Here is a 21,973-nt window from a genome sequence, read left to right as displayed (position 1 = left end):
ATCAAGGGAGAAGTTCAACAACATGATGCGTATCTTTAACCCTTAAATGCCAGAGTATCATAACCGAATACATTATCATGTATTATTAAAGATAAAGTTGCCCGTGGTATCGAGTAGTTACAATTATTCTCACCGAGAATATATATATATATATATATATATATATATGAGAAATACCCTTCACCAAAATCCATTACAGCCTGGCTGTGTGTATGTTTTGTGCTTTTATTTTGAAGGTCAGGCACGAACACCAGAAGACTTTTCTTGTGTCAGAGTTTGGACCGCTTCCTTGTACAAGTTACCTAACTGGCCTGCGAACATGGAGGCTATATACCATACACTTTGCTTGGAGTGGCTGGACGGCGCCAGTGTTTTGATATTTCTGTGTGTTTTCCTGTTATTGGCTGAGGTTCTGAAGAACAGGGTTCCGCCCAACTTTCCCCCGGGTCCTTGGTCCGCTCCGTTCATCGGGGACCTTCATCGCATGGACACCACCAGGTTCCACCTACAGATCGGAGAGGTACCGTATGTAATCTCAGTGCGCGCGCGGTAGTGCACGAGGGAGGGCTACGCAGACCCGAGGACTGTTTCCCCGAGTTTATGCCCCCCTAACACCCCCACTTTTTCCTGAACCAAACCCTAACCGTAAACAGGAGGAAAACATCTGCCTCTCCAGGTGTTTTACTACTAGAAATGTAGCAATATCACAGTATGGAAATACTCTAAAAATAAATAGCCTACATAAATAAATCCTGCATTCTTAAAGAACCAAAAGTTAAAAAACAACAACAATAACTGTATTTATAAAGCACACTTCAAAACACAATTACAGTGCTTTACAATAAAACAGAACACATTTCAAACAAGAGGATAAAACGAACCAAAAGGCAAAACTCGGAACACAAAAAAAACACAGATTAAAACAAACTTAAATGTCAAATGTGAATTAAAAAAAGTGATTTTTAAAGACGCGTGGGAGTTTGCAATCCTGATCTCCTTTGGCAGCTCATAGGAGCCCTGACTTCAGAGGTTCTTTCACCTTTCACCGTGTATTAATCTGGATCTTGGTCTAATCAGGGAGGACATGTGGAGCTCAAGCTGCATGAAGGGACATAAGGCAAGAGGTCTGATAATTTAATTGATTACTAATCAATAATATATTGAAATCGATTCTAAAAGCAACAGGTTGCCAGTGTGAGGAGCTAAATGTACACTGATCGTCGCAAATCAAAATCCTGCCAGCAGAGTTTTGGAGGTGGGAGAGGTTTTGCATTCAGCTGCAGGACATTTCGTTAAATCCCGTTGCAGCAGTTTAGTCAGTTGACAGGAGTTCTGATAGTTAGTTAGATAGATAGATATGAAAGTCAACTGCATAGAAAAGGTAATTGATATTATGTCATATAAGGTGGTCGAGAGGGCACATGAAGGAAAAGAGAAGTGGACCCAGCATCGAGCCTTGGGGAACACCACAGTGAGCACCTGATTCAGCTGACATGACATCACCAATGTCACGTTCAAGCTAGCAGTTTTGTTGCAACATTTTCTAAACGTTTTCCTTAGTTAGTCAAGAGATGGCCGTTTGAAAAAAAGAACCTGTTGACAGAAAGCAGTTAAACTGTAGCACTGTGTTTAAAATGTCCATTTGTAAAGGAAGAATGTCTAAAGTACAGTTTGACTTGTACTTAGTTACTTTGAGACAACACTGAGTATATGGTATCACACCCTGTTAAGTGAAATACAATGTCTCCAGCTATTTAAAAACACGCATCTGAATATAAGAGAAAATTCCAGAAAGAGAAAGCAACAGTTTGACCTCATTTAGACTGCAGTACACAAACAAATCTCTACAACCATGACACCATCATCTTTATGGTTGTTTGGCTTCTTTGCAGTTTTGTATCACTTTCTGATCATTGTTTCTCTTTGCAACTGTCGAAACGAACCAGTTCATCCTTGATTCCAGGTGGAATTTTAGGCCAAATTTGAAGAGACTCCCTTGAGATGTGGGACAGACAGATGACGTACATCCCAAATTATGTCTCTCTGGCTGTTTGTTCACTGTGTTGACTGATGGCCACACATTTTCCCTCCAGTACAGCTATTGATTATTCAAGGAACAACAAATCCCTACAGGACTTGCATTTGAAGAAACTGAACTCAAATGAAAGAGGAAAACTATTTCTGTTGTTCAAGTAGCTGGTGTCACATCCTCAAAAATTGTGTCACCAGTGGCTCTGTGTGCTCAGTTTGCAGAAAAATACGGAAACATTTTCACCCTTCGGCTCTTTGGTGGAAGAATAGTGGTAGTCAACGGCTACAAGCTTGTGAGAGAGGCCCTGGTCCAAAAGGGAGAGGACTACGTGGATCGCCCCTCCATACCATTGTTTGAAGCAACAATTGGGAATAAGGGTAGTGTGCATGTTGCATTTTCTTTAAAAAGTTGCTGGTTGTTAGTAGCATTCAGCCAAGTGTTATTTGTACCATTTACATTTCCTTCTGGTCTTAATACCATTTTGTGTGTTTCCCAAAGGTTTGGTGGCATCGAACGGCCATCCGTGGAAACAGCAGAGGAGATTTGCTATTCGTACACTCCGAAACTTTGGTGTTGGCAAGAAGACCCTGGAGCCGTCCATCCAGAACGAGTGCCATTATCTCAATGAGGCTTTTGCCCTTCAGCAAGGCACTGAACCAATCTTATTTCTAATCAGCCAATGCTTCTTGTAGGACCACGTCCATGTAATGTTTCCCTACTTCATTATCTAAGACATTAATTCCCAGAGACACAGTCACGACCATGAGTTTGGAGACGAAACAGGTGTCTGTGCATGAAGTTTTAACGATGGTAGAATCAAAAACAACGTTGAAATGCATTTATTAAGTATGAAACCATGTGTGGATATGTTTACAATGACGCGTAGTTGTGATGCATTTTGACAATAGTGTAATGTTGATTGGGACACTGATCTAAGGGATCGGATAGATACATTTTATACCAATCTGTTTATTATTCATAATCAGACATATCTAAGTTTTGTCTTTATTTTCTTACAGGTGAGCCTTTTAACCCCCAGCCGCTGACAAACAGCGCCGTGTCCAACGTCATCTGCTGCCTGGTGTTCGGAGATCGCTTCGAGTACACCGACGAGCAGCACCAGTTTATTCTTCGGACCTTCAATGAGTTGTTGTACTTAGAGGGCGGTTTCTGGGGACAGGTGAGCCCGCTTTGTGCACAGTAGACACTATTTCTGTGGAAAGGGTTCCTGAACAACTACATTGAATTCAACAAACCAAAAACAATACATTTGACCTCGTAACAGTTTATTGAGGTTTAAGAATCGTTTTTATTCAAACAGTTCACATTTGAATTAAACCAACGGAGACGTTAACACCGGGAACTAGACACAGCTTTTCTCACCAAAAAGGTTTGAGAACCGCTACTTTGTTTGCTTCATAAGCTCATCGTATGCTGCTCTCTTTGTATTTGAAATCTGAAAAGTCACAGCTGCTGTCAGATCAATATAGTAATATAAAACAGTGTGTATTGAATTAGAATCGATGACTGCACCTTGTTTAAATACAGTAAGATGGACAGAACAAGGGGGCATTTGGTGCCTCCGTCGTATCCCTGGCAGGTTGTCAATATTAAATCAGTGGACTTCAGACATTTGAACTTGAAGCGATGACTCTGGTTCTCTTTGACAGTGTGGCAGTACGACAGTGTGCACAACACCAGTATGGAGCTAGAACAGTCTCATAATTCATAAATGCACACAGAAATTCATAAATGCACAAAAAAGATTTACAAATGTATTTGGGGATTTGTATATACATGTGACTCAAAACACAAATACATTTTCAATGCACACACAAATATGTTTCATTTCATATGTAAGTAAAAAATATTCACATATAAAAAACAAGATTCATAAACATATTTCCAATGCACACACAAATCTAAAAAAAAATCACAAATACATGAATGTTAAAGTATTTGCAATCTTCATCATATACGCATTTGGGGCTTGTTACATTCATATATGAACTGTTGGACCTGTATTTACAAAGTGCTTTTAATTTGTAAACCTCCCTGCATTTGTGTGTGAAACTTTTGAGACTCCCCTGACGTGACTCTGATCCACAAATGCGTTTTTTCTAAGAGGAGGTTGTCTGTAGCCAATCAGATGTCTCCCTCCTTTACAGCCAATCACGTGAGTGTCTCCCCCAAAAGTCTAAAACACAACTCCGCCCGCACCGGTTCATGAGGGAATAAATTACTTCCATAAAATGCTTCTTTATAAAAGAAAAATAGATATTTATATAACTGTACACCTAATCTATACAGCATAAAGACAGGGAGCACAGGAAGAAGGGAAATTATCTCCAGAAATAAGGTCGATTCTGGCTCTAGCACCCATATCCCTCCAACGCAACGCACTCACGTGATTGGCTGTAAAGGAGGGAGACATCTGATTGGCTACAGACAACCTCCTCTTAGAAAAAACGCATTTGTGGATCAGAGTCACGTCAGGGGAGTCTCAAAAGTTTCACACACAAATGCAGGGAGGTTTACAAATTAAAAGCACTTTGTAAATACAGGTCCAACAGTTCATATATGAATGTAACAAGCCCCAAATGCGTATATGATGAAGATTGCAAATACTTTAACATTCATGTATTTGTGATTTTTTTTTAGATTTGTGTGTGCATTGGAAATATGTTTATGAATCTTGTTTTTTATATGTGAATATTTTTTACTTACATATGAAATGAAACATATTTGTGTGTGCATTGAAAATGTATTTGTGTTTTGAGTCACATGTATATACAAATCCCCAAATTCATTTGTAAATCTTTTTTGTGCATTTATGAATTTCTGTGTGCATTTATGAATTATGAGACTGTTCTAGCTCCATACACCAGGACCCTGAAACTGAAGCAGCTAAATGAAATGCGAATAAAATGTGTGTGTGTCTGTTGCCTGATTCAAAGCTACCCGTCTTCACGCTCTGTAGGTATATAATATCTTCCCCCGACTGCTGAAGTGGCTGCCTGGACCTCACCAGAGGATATTCAGACTTACACACAGACTAATTGACTTCGTCCAAGTGAAGATCCAGCAGCACAGAGAAAGCTTCGACCCCTCCTCACCCAGAGACTTCATCGACTGCTTCCTGGCGGAGATGGCAGAGGTGAGTGTGTGTGTCTGTGGGTTTTGGCACTCTTCACATTTTCTAATGAAATATGTCGACTGATACAAGAAACTTGTGTTTTTGATAGAAGAAGGACAAAGATTCTGGGTTTGATTTCCTTAATTTGAGTATTTGTACTCTGGACCTGTTTGCTGCTGGAACTGAAACAACTTCTTCTACTTTGCAATGGGGACTGCTGTACATGATCTACTACCCTCACATACAAGGTGAGTGTGTGTGTGTGTTCCCGTCAAGTCCTTTAAGGCTGTCCGAGTAAGTAAAAGAAATCTAAATTAAGACCCACATTTAAGATGCCTTGACTTGGCTACACAGACTTACATCGTTTCCTGTTTTCACCGTGTGCAGAGAGAGTCCAGGCTGAGATCGATGCCGTCGTCGGTTCATCCAAGATGCCCTCGCTGACCGACAGAGAAAACATGCCCTATACCAACGCGGTCATCCACGAAATCCAGAGAATGGCCGACATCCTTCCCTTGAATCTTGTCCGCATGGCGACGAAGGACACAACGCTGGACAAGTACACACTACCAAAGGTACACGATGGACACGCAGAAAGAACAATATCATTTTATATATATATATATATATATATATATATATATATTACTATATATATATATATTACTATATATATATTTTACTTCAGAATGTAGTAAAACATGCTGCTGGTTGTAAATCACCAGGTATTTGTTCACTGCTGTTTTCAAGGTCGACAATTAACCTTGAAGGTCAACTTTGTAAGACGGAACTTAGCCTCTCTCTAAAAACTTTTTTTTTTTTTTTTAAATACTGTTTGATTTTCTGTTTTTATTTGATGGCATTCCTCAGGGCACCATTATCATGCCCACGCTGATCTCTGTTCTACGTGACGAGTCCATGTGGGAAACTCCACACTCCTTCAACCCTCAACATTTTCTGGACCAGAATGGCAAATTTCGGAAGAGAGAAGCCTTCATTCCTTTTTCTGCAGGTCAGTCAGTCGTGACAATTTATAGAGGAAAATAAAAAAAAATACATGCCATTGCTTGCCAGCTATAATTTTCCAGTTTGACTCTTGACTCCTGTACCAAAGTTCACAGCATCATTGACCTTCGAATTCTTAATTAATATTTGAGTGATTTTTCTCTTTTTTTTTGCCATTCTTTCTGTTTGAAGTTCCAGATAAAGATCAGGCTAGTGTCATGCTATTTGTTGATTCCAGTGGTGTTTTTTTTAGGGTGATGGCGTCATAAATTTTGAGGTCAGATTTTAAGATTAATTCAAAAAACCTCCACAGAAACTTCAAATGTAAAAGTACAAAGACATTCTGTACAGCCCTGCTACCATTTATCATATTATCAAAGTGAATACAAATGTTGTGGATGCAGCTCCTCTTGTTTATTTACAGGTAAGCGTGTGTGTCCTGGGGAGCAGCTGGCCAGGATGGAGTTATTCCTCTTCTTCACCTCCATCCTGCAGAGGTTTTCTTTATCGCCGCCTGCCGGAGAGCAGCCGAGTCTGGACTTCAAGTTAGGAGCCACTCTGTGTCCCAAACCGTACCGCCTCTGTGCCGTCCCACGATAAACCCCCCACCGCCCTGAACGGCTGCTAGGTCTACCTGTAGCCCCTCTTACAGCTGACGTAATGAAAATGACATATATTCATCATGGTGACTGGAGAATGAAAACGGTGTATAATCTGTCCAAGAATCCGAGCTGGTAGCGAATCATTCAGGATACAGTTTCAGTATGTAATGAATTGTGAAAAATTATTATTAATTATTATTATGAGATAGCGAAATATAATTAGTAAATAACATAATGGTGATTTTAAATACATTTTGAGTGTAAGTGTCTAATTAGCACCTTGACTTGAATGTAGAAGAGTGAAGTGCCACAACAGATTATCATCATTATAAAAAATGATTAACAAAAGCTGGTGAATAACAATATTGCTCAATACATTAAGTGAAATAATAAATGATATGAGCCGTTTTAAATGTGTGAGTGTAGTCTGTGCATGATAAGCCTGCTGAACTGCCACCATTTATAATTGAATTACTTCCTCTTTAAAAAATAAAAGAGAGGCTAAGTCCCTTCGTTACCTTAGTCTATATCCATTTTAGGGGCAAAGTACAGTTATTTACTTCAAAGGGACAATTATATTGTGTGTGTGTGTCTGAGACTTCATTTGTGCGTCGGTTTCAGACCGCTGTGTGTTCATGTTCACACTGTGGTTTGAGTCTGAGGTTTGACTGGTGGGAAAGACACTCCCATTAGAGAATTGCAATGCAGCAAACCATCACCCTGTGTTATTAACCTGCAGTTTTTAGGAATTTAGTCTGCAGAAAACTGGATGTTTCCTTTGGTGAGAGAAGATTTGAATAACCAGTCGGTGTGGTGAATACGAGGTGATGGTGTGCAGCACTTTGAGCAGTTTTTCTTAAATTGAATCAATGACCTTTCTACTTCTCCTTTATCTTTATGTGAATGATGACCTCATCACACCTCTGGATTTTCCCTGTGAAAGCTTTTGAAGTAGCAAAAGTCACACAAAAAACGAGAGAAGAAAAGCGACTCTGCTCGTGATTCTTCAAACACTCTGAGGGACTATGAACACAAGCAACCAGCGAAATGAGGAGAATGTATATCTTTTAAAAGTGTTTATTATGAAGCAACTTCTCGCAGACTAAAATGTAAGTTTTTTTTTTTTTTTACCATAATTACTCCTTAAAAGGGCAGATGTATGTACAGTATATTCAGTTCACTTTGATGTTTTCATGTTATTATGAATTGACTGCGTTTTCTCCGTTTGTTCATCAGCACATTTGAAGTTACAGTAAAAAACAACTGTCATAAATGTCGATTAATGGAAACAGGGTTGCTGTGAAGCAATAATCTGCATAAAAGGCCTGATGTCACATGTATGTTACACTTGATCGTCTGCAAACAGCAGCACATTTAATGAGAGCAGGTTCTTGACTCCTCTGACATTTAAAGTCATCTGAGCCTTTGTGGTGAAAAACAGGCAGCTGAAGTAGGACACCAAAGTCCTGAAGTCAACGTTCAAAGGTTCGGAATTTGCCAAAATACCACAGAAGTAGGTCACCAGCCTCTTTAAGGTGTCTCGTTGGCGCCTCAGACATCATTTCTGTCGGCGGCGTCTCACGAGGCAGATCGGTGAACCGCGTGAAATTCTGGTGAGCTTTTATCTGAACACATCTGCTAAAGTAACGTGATGACATTTCTAGTTTTAAAGATGTCGCCTTAAAAAAATCTAATCAGATACAACTCGCATATGGAAAATAAAATTCCCATGAAGTGAGTCGTTACACGTTTTGTTTCCAGCTGCTGAGTCATGCTGAGCGGGTTCTGAGAGATGAAGAAAGATGAGCCGGGATGAATCTCTCCTCGACCTTTTGGAGGTTCACCATCGTACTTCTCAGTTTTCCCATCGAGCGTGAGTGTTACAGCATCCATCCATCCACCATCTTTCTGTCTCTGACTCTCACAACATGGCAGCTTTTTTTTAAGTGATTTCAAGCTCTAAACCTTGCCTTCACAGCTCCGACCGCAGCGTTGGGATAAAAAGGTGTTTTCAGATCGTGGAAAAGCAAACATTATGTGTTATTGCAATTATTGAAATAGGAAGAGAAGGAATAACATCCTTACATTTTGTGGATTTAAACATGTTTGTCAGGTATTATTTAATAATAAGAAACTTGTTTGTATAGCACCTTTAAAAACAAAAGTTTACAAAGAGCTTTGACAGACAAAGCAAAATCACATTTTTATTATTATTATTATTATTATTAATTATTATTATTATTATTAATAATAATAATAATAATAATAATAATAATAATAATAATACATTTTATTTAAGAGCACCTTTCTAAACACTCAAGGTCACCTTACAGTTTAAAACAGGCAAATACAGTTAAAACGAGATAAAACAGAATAAAAAAAGTTAAAATGAAATGAAACAAAGAACTGTGAATAAATTAAATGAACAGATAATAGGGCAAAATCCATTTAAATAAGTGTAGCATCCAATTGTAAGCCTTACGTTTTCTAACCTGTGGTTGTTTTTCCCAGGATGCCGTCTGCTCCCGGCTAGTTGCCAGCGCTTCAACGGCCTCGGCTACCTGACGGTGAAACCGGCTCAGCTCTTCCTCATCGGCTCCAACCTGACCGTGTCCTGCCACGTCAAAAGATGTCAGCGGAGGTAGAAAACCACACAATAACACTCGTCAGCTTCTGGGCCTGTATTTAAAAATGTTACGATGCTGTCTTGCAGTTCCAAAATGTCCCTGGAGCTGAACGGCAACACAGTGCATTCTGGGAAGAAAGTCAACTGCACCACGACGATATTCAGCCTGGTTGATGTGCGGACGCCGCGATCCACGGTGCGCTGCAAGCTGCAGAGCGACCAGCTGTCCAAGGTCGTCAGCGGGCTGGACCTGCGTGGCGGCCGTATGTACACTTGGCTATCACAAGTTCCGAAATGTGAATTAAACTCAGTATTCAGTATTTTCGGAAGAGACTTTGTGTTGAAATGACCCGTCTGGAGTCTCGTATGTTATCAGTGTCGTGTTCTTCGCCATGTTTCTACAGAAGCCCAGAGTGGACAAACTAAACAATGGCTCTAGAGAGAGAGAGAGAGAGAGAGTTTTTTTGTTCGTAGTTCTCCGACACACTTGGAAAAGGGAGGGGTGAGCGGGAAGGCTATGCCACTAAATCCTACACACTGCTCCTTTAACACGGGGATGTGGAGGCAGAAAAAAAGAAGCAGAAAACGTTTCACTCCCATTATTCTCTCCGGGGAGGAAAGGTCAAATCAAACTTTGTTGTCGATCAGCCGTAGACATAGTTTTCAGGGTTAACGGAGCGTACGGAATGTCAGTTATTTGCTTTCCGTTCATTTTCTCTTCTGTTTTCTTTCCTCTACGCTTGAAGTCCCTCCAGATAAACCTGCAAACATTCTCTGTGAAACGTCAAAGAGCTCTGATGTCATCGACTGCTGGTGGGAGAGAGGACGCGACACGCACCTCCTCACTACCTACAACATTTCACTCAACAGGTATGCATTTAGTTTAAGGTCATATTAAGATATACATCCACAGAGCCGAATCAAAGTATCACTTCTCGTGAACATTTCTTTTTTTATTGTGAATTAATCATTTTTTTAAAAATGTGACGGCTCCAAAATTAATGTATTGTTTACGTCTGTGTAGATGTGTAGCTGTGGATTCTAGCAAGGCTTGTGGGCCAATAGAAAAGCGACGGTGGTATCACGTGGTATCTCTGCGTAGTCAGGGGTCAAGAGTCTTTGGGGTTGCCAGTTAGTGTGGAAAAAACTGAAAAATGGCTGAATTTGAAGGCATTTCGGTACCAGTCCCAAGTGCTAAGTGACAAAAGGAGGAGCAAGACCAGAGTGAACATTGTTCAAAATGTATTCATATGATTCATCACTTGACATGACACGAGACTGTCTGAGTGTCACTCCACATGACCATGAAAACGCAGGTTGTGCAACGAACTGGCAACCCATTGAGGGGCATGGGCTTTGAGCACCAGCTGTGTTGTGATGTGATGCATGGGAAGGGGGGAGTGCGAGTGAGACATCTAGTGGCTAGATGTTATTAATGTTGTCAATAGCACCTTTAATTTTAATAATTAAGCAAAGCTTATTGTTTTTTTAAATTTTCAGAGAAAACGGGACCCAGATCCTGTTGGATCAGATCCAGGATGCTGACAAAGCCACCATACGGCGGGGAATGATAGAAGCAAACACAGCGTACCGGCTGATTGTCGCTGCTTCCAACCACTTTGGAGCTTCGCGATCTGATCCGTTCGTCCTCCGCGTGAAAGATATAAGTGAGATCTCATTTCTGAAGAAGTGTGCATCAACATTTAACACTTCAAAGGATTTTTTTTTTTCATCTAAATCATCATGTATTTCTCTGGAGGAATGAGTCATCATTGTGACTAATCTGACCTGGCTATCAGCTAATTGTCTCTCTGTTCTTGTAAATGTCGTTGAAGGGGAACAGTTGCTGGTTGTTCCAGAGAACTTTTGAATATTTTGACTTTTGACCTTTGCTGCAGTGACACCAGAGACGCCTCGTATCATGCAGTTGGACTTTGGGAATAACTCCGTATCAGCCGTGCTGCGAAGGGAAACCTCTGAAACTTCAGAGAATCTCACCACCGACGTCAGGCTCCGCGCCAATAACGGCTCCTGGGTAAAGTGACGTGTGATAGACTTGTGGGTTTTTTTTTTTTTTGCAGCAATGGCGTGCGGCTGACTTGATATCGTTGTGCTTTCTAGGAAGCGGGGGAGGGAACAGAAGTCAGCGAGGGTGAGATTCGGGTGGACGGCCTGAGGCCTCTGACTGACTATGAGTTCCAGATGAGAACGTGCAACCCGCCATCGGGGCCGACGCGCATCAACGCGACCAGGTTGACCTCTAGTAAGAGGTCATTGTGCAGCAAATGGAGCCCATCTGTGAGGGGGAGGAGTCCTGGAAAAGGCAAATCATCGTGATGTTGTGCAACAAAGGCAATCTGGTATCTGTGTCGTCGACTCATAGAAAACCCTTTATCTGTAGGTCCATCTCAGCTGATGCATGCGTGGAGGATGTTCGGCATCCTGGGGGCGAACGGGCAGCGGATGTTGAAAGTTTTGTGGAAGGTAAAGTGTCGTCACTGTTCATGATATCTGACTTTTTGTATTAACGTCGCCTGTAATACAAAGTTCTACCAAATACCATAAACATGGTACATTTCTAGGAAATAATGGAGAAACATTTCAGTTCCGAGATGTTTGCCCGTTACTCATTAATATTTTATTTGCAAGGATCAAAGGGTATTATAACTCTCTTGTTTTTTTTATAATGCATTATAATCACTGTTATAATGTTTACTTTAGTTTAGTTCAAGCATGTAAAACGTGTCTATCATAATATATCATTAACAATTAGCTTCTTAAATTGATTTATATTTGAACTCAAAAATAAGAAAATATTAAGACAGTGATTATAATGTATTATAGATTGGGTCGATAAGTCATTACGAAATGCTTTATAATGTGTGCATTTTGAAAATGAGTGCTCATAACTATGACTTTAAGCATTATGTGTATGTTTATGATGCATTATGGACATGGCTCTCACAGGAAGTGTTACCTTAAATGGAGACCAGATGGACACGGGCGCATAATGGAAGTTATAATGTGTTAATTAGTGAGCATTAAAGGTTCCCGTCTGCTCAGACTCATATTACATTGACAGATATGACGGTGATCTTAAAAACATGCTCGCTGGACGACATACATAAAAAGTAAAACCCTGAGTGATGGATGGACTTTCTTCCCCAGCCTCCGTCTCCAGAAGATCACAGCGGTGATGTGCAACACTACAAGATCTTCCTGGGTCAAGAGCAGCAGCAGGAAGTGGTCTGCCCGGCTGCGTTGAGCCAGTGTTCCCTCCAGGTGCCAGCGGAGGTCCAGGCTCTGAGCATCAGTGCCGTCACGTTGTACGGGACGTCTCCGCCGGCCGACGTCCCGCTCAGACACTCAGGTGCGTAGATGTTAGTCGGGAAAAACACATTGAGGTAACTAAGAAGAAGAAATTGGAAGTTTATTTCTTGACTGCTTAGGTGATTCTGGACCCGTCTTAAGAGCGTTGGCTCCTGCAGCCAATCACAGCGCTGCGTTCGTGTCCTGGTACAAACACCGGCCGACGTCTGGAGGAGAGCTGCTGCGTTACGTGTTAGAATGGACGAGTGTGCCTGCGGCCGCTCTGCACTGGCGGGAAGTGTCTAAAGATCAAACCAGCACCTTCATCACAGGTACGCAACACACACACACACACACACACACACACACACACACACACACCGGACAATAAAAATACCCTAAATTATTCAAAATTGAACAAATGTATTTTCAGACCTCATCCATATCAATTATGCATGCATAAAGTAGTCCCATACACTGAAGAGGGTGAGAGGAATTGGGGGGAGGAGACAGATGAGAACACGAGTAGACTTTACATGCCCGAGACCCTTAAAATTATGATTTACTAATATAACAGTTAAGTAAGCAGTGATACATGCTGTTGGCTGTTTATGACAAATAAACAAGAAAGGGAAGCACAATAAATAATTCCCTGTATAGTACATTTAGAATGATATGGCGAGCCTCTATGAAGTTGTGATTTATGGTGACATGGCATGAGTTGCATACGGCAAAAAAAAATAAAAAAAATAAAAAAATCACTTTAGTGCCCCCCCCCCCCCCCCCCCCCAACCCTGACATCGGATCTGCACCCCTGCACACATGTGGTGGAATAACAGAAAACCTGCTATTAGATCAGGAATCCATAATCTGAACAACGGGGACCTCTTTGGGCAGTCTGGGGATTACACTAGTTTGTGCTTTTCTAACTTTAATCGTCGACTGTCTTCACCGTCTTAATACTACTGCAGGCAACATTCTGTCTGTGGTGACAGTTTCTCTGTTTGGTTGCAGGCCTGACTGCAGGTGTGAGGTACAATATCTCTCTATATGCTGTGACCAGCAGGGGCGTCAGTGCTCCATCCTCCGGGCTGGTCTACTCCAAAGAACAGAGTAAGGGAGATTCAGACAACACACGTTATCACAGCCCAGACCCATCATCCTATACTATCCTATCACTCTGTCTGCGCTTTGTTTTTCAGAGCCGGCATCCGGTCCCAACGTGTCCGTACTGGTCCACAGGTCCAGGCGGATCCGGATCCAGTGGGACGAGCTGCCCGTAGACAAGCAGAAAGGCTTCATTTTAAACTACACCGTCTATCTCCAGACGCTGGACAACAGCAACCCAGAACTCAGAGGTGACTTCACCCGCTGATTTTGGTTGTTTATTAAATCCAAAGAAATATATATATATATGTATATATATGTATATATAGTGTTCTTCTTATTTGAGTTATTAATGTTAGGGATGCACTGATCTGAAGTTTTCAGTCCCGATACCTGGACAGATACCTGGGTTTGGGTATCAGCCGATACCGAGGACATGTCTGATACCAGGTTTCCTTAATAAGCTCCAGGCCTCCCTGTGTGGAAGTGACTGGGACACCTTTTACTCCATCACAATGAAAATAAAGCAGCATGTCACTGCAATGTAAAAAAAAGCTTGAACCAGTGAACGTCATTTTTTGCTTTAAAAAAAGTGACTTAAACACATAATCGATAATCAAATAGCCATTCATTTTCTGTCGACCGTCGATTAATCATGAAACGTGAGTTGTTCTAAATTCACAATGAAGAAAAGCCCAATTTCTCCTGCGATAAGACCAAATCAATGTTCCTACTCAGGTTATTAAATGTAAGGGTTTGGAGGAAACACAACTTTGCTGTGAGTCGTTTCCTGTCTTTACACATGAAGACGACTTCTCTCTTTCATTGAGCCGTATGTTGTATGTGCGTGTACCTTTCCTGCTGACATGTCCCCGTGCACATGGCTGAGAAAGTCCACATGCGGCGGCGTGCACGTATCGTGCTTCAGCACAAGCCACTGTTACATAATGGAAAGCGTGCACTCCCACAGAGGTTGGGTGCATCAGCAGGGTATTTCACCTCTCCCTTCCAGTAATGTGGTGAGAGTCAGACAGCAAAACCGATGGCTGCTTGTTTGAGTCTCTTGTGATTAATTACCTCCGTCTCGAACGTTTTCACTTTGATTTGCTGTCGCTCGGCAGGATTACGGAAAAACCTTTGGTCCGGTTTTCATGAACCTCTGTGGAAGGAATCCCAATGATTTGGGCTGATGCACCCGTTATTGTTGCATTTAACCCTTTATTTATTGATCATGAGAAAATACATCCAAATTTGCTAGTTTTATTGCCTCAGAACTCCTGAATTGGAGTCACATCCAATTAGCCAGAACCAGATTGTCCGTTTGAATATATATATTTTGTAAGTTCTCGACCTAAAAATGCAGCTTTTCACGGCTGAGCAAACTGACGTTTCAAACAGCGGCTGTCATCTCTGCCTGCAGTGAATCATAGTTTTCTAGAAACGTTTTTTTTTTTACCACGAACAGGAAGCCGTGTGGCTACCTGCACACATGCAAACATCAGGCTGCTGCTAACCAGCCTGCATCATACGCTATTTCTGGAGGGCTTACTTTTTCCTCTTTGTAGCGTGACACGTTGTGTGTGACTGAACACCGTCGCTCTCAAAGTAATTTCATTAATTTCTCACCACGACGTCCAATCATGAGCTGGTTTGTTTTGAGCACTTTAAATCGTGAACAAATCGTCTCATTTTCAGGTTCATACTTTTGGTGGTTTCTACTGCACTTATTTTAATGATTTAATCTTCAATCTTTCATACTATCTGTATGAATATACCTGTATTTGCTTCACGTGGCAACCTCCTGTTCTGAATAGTGAAGCCAATGCTGAAGTGCCTTAAACCTTAATTCTCTCTGCTGGCCATCAGGGGGCGACTCCTCTCTGATTGTATAGAAGTCAATGAGAAAATTAGCCTACTTCTCACTTGATTTTTTTCCCCTCAGTAACACATTGTAAATGTGAATTTATGGCCTAAATCTCTAGTTCAATACAGCATGATGTTCAATTAGGAAATTATGGTCCAATTAAGAGTCAATTACACAATAAAGAAGGGTATTATTTAGGGCGTGGCTACCATCTGACTGTTGCCATGGTGTTGCCCGCCTGAGAATTGTCCGTGTTTTTGTCTTAGAACTTTTTCACTGCGTGTTTTCAGTTCATGACGTTTTTAGAAAAATATGCTGCAGCTCTGCAAAGGCAGTTCTCTACTCATGGGTGAAGATTCTCAGCCTACATGTGACAAAGGAAGGTTTTTTTTATTTTATTTTATTTTTTTTACTCCAGGCAGATACCCAAATGTACTGAAGCACTGAAAAAGTGAGTTTTATTTCATTTTTCATCCCCTTTCAGGACTTATCGTCAACAACTGGAAAGGTAATTGGTAATTGAACAAAATCTCACCACAGGATTAATTTAGAGATTGAGATTATGTTGTTTCCATTCAAATGAACGTTGAACTGAAATTCTACACAGTATCCCGACTAGGCCCACCAATTTCCGCCTGATTGTAGCAGTCTAACTAAAGGCTGTTGAAGTTGCCTAACTGCATATTTTTAAAACATGAATAACTGACATTAAAAGTAATCCTGCTGTCATCCCAGTGACGTTGCCGGCCTCGGGCCCCAGACCGACCTGGCTGGACTGTCCCGAGGGAGCTCTGGCCCTGCAGCTGAGCGCGTCCACCTCGGCAGGAGAAGGGCGGCGAGGGAACCGGATCTGCTCTCAGCCTGAAGGCCCCTCGGGTCGGTGTCCTGCTGCCATCACACGCCACAAAAACATCAACCATTAACTGTTTAAAGGAATCTTTTAAGTGGGAAGATTAAAGAGAATTTTTTGTTTTCTTGTCTCCTGTAGTTGGCCTGGTGATCGTGTCAGTTTTCATCGTTACATTCTTCATAGCGATTGTAGCCAACCTGATGTGCTGGAGTTGTGTAAGGGAAAGGTATGATTATTATTATTATTATTATTATTATTATTATTTTTTTTTTTTTTATGTAGGCTTATAAATCTTTGATTTGTGGAAAACCATCACAACAGACACTAGATGGTGTTATAATTGTGAAGGTGCATAGGTTTTCTTTTACCCGTAACCAGGATGGAGCCACTGTGGCTGATTTCATGAAATGCCACACCGCGACATGAACGAGAAGCCGCAGGATTATCATGAACAGAAACCCCTGCTCTCGCAAAAAGCTAATCATCTGGATATGTGGTCCAAAAAAACAATCTGATGATGCTGGTTTGAGCTGAGCAGATGTTGAGCTTGCGGAGATATCATTATTAGTAATACACAGTAATCGGCGGCAGAGATGGGAAGTAACCAAGTACAAAAATACTACGTTACGGTGTCGAATTTTCAACCGTATGACTACTTTACTTTCTACTCCTCACATTTTAAAACAGGCTTGTTACTTTAGTTTTAGCATTTGAGGAGAATTATCAATATATATTTTTAATATCCTTGATAGGGATACTTTTGACTTTATACATTGAGTACATTTCAGAACCTGTACTTTTTCAGCTTTTACTTAGTAAAGAAGTTGGATCAGTACTTCTACTTCAACCAGAGTCTTCTTGAACACAATTATCTGTACTTCTACTTGAGTACAGAACGTCTGTACTTTCCACACCTCTGACCGGTGGTGGAATGTAACTACCTCAAATTGTGTATTAAGTACAAATTTTCAGCAGTAATTTACTTGAGTATTTCAATTTATGCTACTTCATACTTCTATTCAATGACATCACAGAGGCAAATGTTGTACTTTTTTCCTCTACACATATTTGACCACTTTAGTAACTGTCAGACTTAGATTATTAATACAGAATATCAACATAAATTATTATTCGTTATTAGAGGTGAAGCGTTATTAGAGGTGAAGCTACCAGCTGAAACATTAAAATGATGAACACATCAATGCATCAATAGTTATGATCAAGATATTTTTTCACATTTCAATACTTTTGCACGTTAAGTTAAAATACGATTTTGAATGCATGACTCTTACTTGTATTGAGTATTTTTACACTGTACTATAGCTGCTTTTACTTCAGTAAAAGTTCTGAAGAATACTAGAAAAAGCGTCTCTGACTTTTATAACCTAATTGTTTTACTGTTTCAGGATCAAACAGCAATGTGTATCCTGCAGACCTGCGTGGCTCGATGTAAACCTACCAAAACCAGGAAACAGCAACGCCATCAGACTACTGGAGGTAATCACAGTACGCTGATGACACCTTCCTGTCTGTCCCCTGGCAACAGCACCAAAACCAACAAAAACAAGCCTCATTGAAAGCTATTTGCAACATGACTTCACTGTAGTTTCTAGAAGAGGTGTGGACCCAAAACAGGAAGTGATGTCAGTTGTTACTTTCTGCTTTTACTTTGAGTCAACACCAGAGATGTGATGACATGACTTTGCCAAACATATCTGCAATCCACTCATTGTTTCAAATCTAAACGTGGCTTTGCTTTCGCTTGTTTTTTGTCCGACAGCAATGCGGAGGCGAACCGTCCTTCTCGTCGTCCTACAGCGACCCCCCGCTGTCGCCCATCAGTTTGATCTCCCGGGAAGAGAGCGACGGCGTTTACCCCACGGTCCACGCCCAGTCGTCCCAGGGCGGATCCGTGGAACCCGCGGCGGGGACGCCCTTGCTGGCGTCCGACCCTGAGACGATGCTCGTTGACGGCCTTCTGGAGCACGTCAGCTACAAGCCCCAGATCGTTACGTCGCCTCCACGGGTAGAGGAGGTGATGGGGGCGGAGGAAGAGGAGCAGGAGGGTCCATCAAGTGGGGAGGAGGTCAGATTCGGAGGATTATTGGGAGGCTTTCTGTCCGATATGGAGGTGGATTTCACCACTCCGCCCCCCGGACTGACCCTCAGCTCCGTTGGCGGCCTCTTGTGGCCTAAAAGTCCCGAAACAAAGCGTTTCTTGAACGGAAGCTTCTTGCTGGGGGAGACGTGGACTGGGAACGATGTGGAAGCGGACTCGCCCGCTCTGGATTTACAACGAGGTGAAACGGTGACTCTTGACTCAGAGGACACGTGTTTGTTTCAGTATGAAGTTGAGACGACACTGATTGGTGGTTATTTCCCCCAAGCAGCTTCATCACTGTGTGACGCACAGAGGTAGCAGGGATGATGGAATGAAACAAGCACATGGGACAATCTGCCCGGATGAACTGACCTTTCAAGAAAGCATTATATTAAAGCGCCACCTCACCTGAAACCAGGACCACAGTGACTTTGTGAAATCAGAGCAAATAGAACTGATTCATGAAGAAATGTTTATGTTGAGTTTGACTGAATGCCAAGAGTGTAGAAATTGCTATAGCTCATCCATCCATCCCTCCCTCCTTCCCTCCCTCCCTCCCTCCTTCCCTCCCTCCCTCCCTCCCTCCATCCATTGCCCCATCCATCCATGCATCCCTCCATCCTTCCCTCCCTCCCTCCCTCCATCCGTCCATCCATCCCTCCATCCATCCATCCGTCCATCCATCCATCCATCCATCCGTCCATCCGTCCATCCATCCGTCCATCCATCCATCCATCCATCCATCCATCCATCCGTCCGTCCATCCATCCATCCGTCCATCCGTCCGTCCATCCATCCCTCCATCCATCCATCCATCCATCCATCCTTCCATCCATCCGTCCATCCGTCCATCCGTCCATCCATCCATCCATCCATCCATCCATCCATCCGTCCGTCCATCCGTCCATCCATCCATCCATCCATCCATCCATCCATCCATCCATCCATCCATCCATCCATCCATCCATCCATCCGTCCATCCATCCGTCCATCCATCCATCCATCCATCCATCCATCCATCCATCCATCCATAAAAATGTATAACTTATTGTAATATACAATAATTGCCAACACTAGTTCTTGTGTGTTTTTATTGTGCACATATAACCCGCCGGTCCTGATCCAGTACAGTTTGTACATCAGTCTGTTGCTGACAGGTCTCTGCCGTTTAATCAGGAGGATGTGATTTGTTTTCCATGACGCACATCTGTTTGTGCAGCATCCTCTTCTCCACCACCACCTCACACCATGGAGCCGTTAGAGACGTCCTCCCTGATGACGATATTCAGTCTGTTGTGGTCGCCGGCTCGATGCCAATGTCCCAGCACATTCATTTGGCACAACTTCCTGTATAGACACACTTCATGAAGTAACTAATGCTGTTTGTACAGAATAAACGTGTTGATGCTTTAAAGATCAGCGTCTAGGTTGTCAGCTTCCCATTGACAGAACTTCTTCCTACCAATCGAGATTTTGTCCGGTTGGATGGATTTCTATGGAACTTTGAGCATACATTCATGGTTTCTGGAGGATGTATCCAAATGACTTCATCCTTCAAATGTTCATCCACTGACTTCTCATCCAGTGCCACCATGAGGTTGACATTTGGGGTTTTAAAAGAAAGCATCTTGACAACTATCAGATGAAATGCAGTGGAAGTTCCCCTCAGGATAAATTGTATCATCAAGTCACCAACACTTAGATATGCTGTGTTTAGTTCTAATGAGGAAATGTTAACATGCTACTATGCTGAACTATGGTGGTGAGCATGGTGCAAACAATACACCTGCGAAACATAAACATGTTAGCATTGCCAATGTCAGCATGTTAGCATGCCGATGTTAGCATCTAGCGCAGAGCAAGTACAACCACAGAGAGCTGTTAGCATGTTGTGGACTCTTAGTCCTTTTTTTTTTAAGGGACAGTTCACCCCTCAAACATGTCGTCCATTTAGATTGTTTTGGTGAAGGTCGCCTAGTTATTGGCCTTCTTGAATACATGGAACTAGATCGGCTTGTGGTTTGAAAATTAAAAAAAAAAAAAAAAAAATTTTAAAATTTAAAAAACATTTCTATGTTTTCCCTCGGTCTGTCCCAGAAACGCTTTGAGTGAATTTCTTGACATTTAGCACAACCGTCCGCCTGGACTCAAGGACGTACTAACTGGGTTATTGGATCATTTGAATTGCTGGAGGTCAAAGCTCAAGGTCGCTGTGACCTCATGTCTGTCCCATTCTTGAATATTTGATGTTAGAAATGGTTTGGAATGCACATTTCTTCAAATTAAGAAAATATATGAGTAAAAGTATGAGCCCATTTAATCCTTTGTAAATTTGCGGACATGCATCGCTGCACTTAAAGAGACAGTTCAGCCCTCAAACATACATATTTTTCCACCTTCCTTGTGCTATTTGTCCAGCTCGATTGATAATGCTCACCAAGCACCACTGAGCTCGCTCACGCTGTCAACGTATAGTTATTTATTATCCATTAATTGAGGCATAGTTTCAACTTGTTGAACTACTTAGAATCAAACTGTGCTGCATGAAGTGTTTCTGTTCTGTAATTTCAGGGTGTGACCTCTCTGTTGCTAATGTTAAACATCATGTTTTGTGAGCTGGTGAAGTGAAGCTGAAATAACTCCACTACACACCCAGAAAAAAAGTCAGTTGGGGGAGGCGGGGGGTAACATCTCAGTGTTTGGCATCGCGTGGTGGTAGTCAAACATGCACCACCTGCAGTTAAACACCGTTATTCAAGACTTCCTGAGAGCTGTCTCACTTCCGCATTGAGAACCGAAATTCCAGCGTTCAGTGTTTCTGCGTAACGCAGCAGTCACTGAACCCTTCATACATCCGAAGGTGAACGTGATGCGGCTTACAGGGGCGTCCCACACGACGGAGGGAGCGAGACAGCGTGTGGAAAATGCACGTGGGGGGTTTGTTGTGTTGCTGCAGGTGTTGCACAGCCAAGATGTCGTCAGAACATCAGCCTGCAGACTTTCCTCCACGAGTCATTTGTTTATTTTGTGATTCAGGACTATATGAGATCAAACCTGCAGCAGTTTGTTGTGGTAGCACAGGGAGAGGTTTTTTAAAAACCACACTATAATTTTGAATATGATGATAAGACAGATATCTTTATGTTGGTGTCATGTTTTTGGGGGTTGTCCCTTCGTCTGTCCCAGAATCGCTTCGAGGGATTTTTTTTCACATTTGGCACAACAGTTGGCCTGGATGTGAGGATGTCCTGGATGATTTGAATTGCTGGCGGTCAAAGGTCAAGGTCACTGTGACCTCGTGTCTGTCTCATTCCCATTGTGTGAATTTATACAAATTTGGC

At 41.9% G+C, this 21,973-nt stretch overlaps 2 protein-coding genes across 3 annotated transcripts; both read left to right on the top strand.

The window, feature by feature from the left end:
* The first annotated feature begins 280 nt into the window (after positions 1-280).
* Positions 281-7,173, top strand: LOC311014370 (cytochrome P450 2J4-like). 2 transcript variants are annotated; one of them, XM_084010949.1, is made up of 9 exons: positions 281-520; positions 2,247-2,409; positions 2,531-2,680; positions 3,052-3,212; positions 5,013-5,189; positions 5,281-5,416; positions 5,556-5,743; positions 6,039-6,180; positions 6,598-7,173. In XM_084010949.1, the coding sequence occupies exons 1-9, from the start codon at positions 320-322 to the stop codon at positions 6,771-6,773; spliced, it is 1,494 nt and encodes a 497-aa protein (XP_083867075.1). In that variant the 5' UTR covers positions 281-319; the 3' UTR covers positions 6,774-7,173. The 2 variants fall into 2 exon arrangements, with proteins under 2 accessions (XP_083867075.1, XP_083867074.1); XM_084010948.1 differs by having other exon boundaries at positions 5,278-5,416.
* A 628-nt stretch (positions 7,174-7,801) lies between these two features.
* il23r (interleukin 23 receptor) lies at positions 7,802-20,694 on the top strand. The gene is given in 17 exon segments (XM_084011950.1): positions 7,802-8,388; positions 8,537-8,648; positions 9,287-9,416; positions 9,489-9,664; positions 10,148-10,271; positions 10,902-11,068; positions 11,300-11,436; positions 11,523-11,735; positions 11,739-11,885; positions 12,570-12,771; positions 12,851-13,042; positions 13,725-13,823; positions 13,913-14,068; positions 16,417-16,557; positions 16,670-16,757; positions 17,938-18,028; positions 18,312-20,694. Coding segments are annotated over 16 exon segments (2,763 nt in total). The 5' UTR covers positions 7,802-8,388; positions 8,537-8,587; the 3' UTR covers positions 18,951-20,694.
* Positions 20,695-21,973: the final 1,279 nt, after the last annotated feature.

The sequence above is a fragment of the Eutrigla gurnardus genome, assembly GCF_963514095.1.
Source record: "Eutrigla gurnardus genome assembly, chromosome: 6".
In the NCBI taxonomy this organism is placed as follows: Eukaryota; Metazoa; Chordata; class Actinopteri; order Perciformes; family Triglidae; genus Eutrigla; species Eutrigla gurnardus.
Note: the sequence above shows the minus strand (reverse complement) of the source record. Positions and strands in the feature narration are given on the sequence as shown.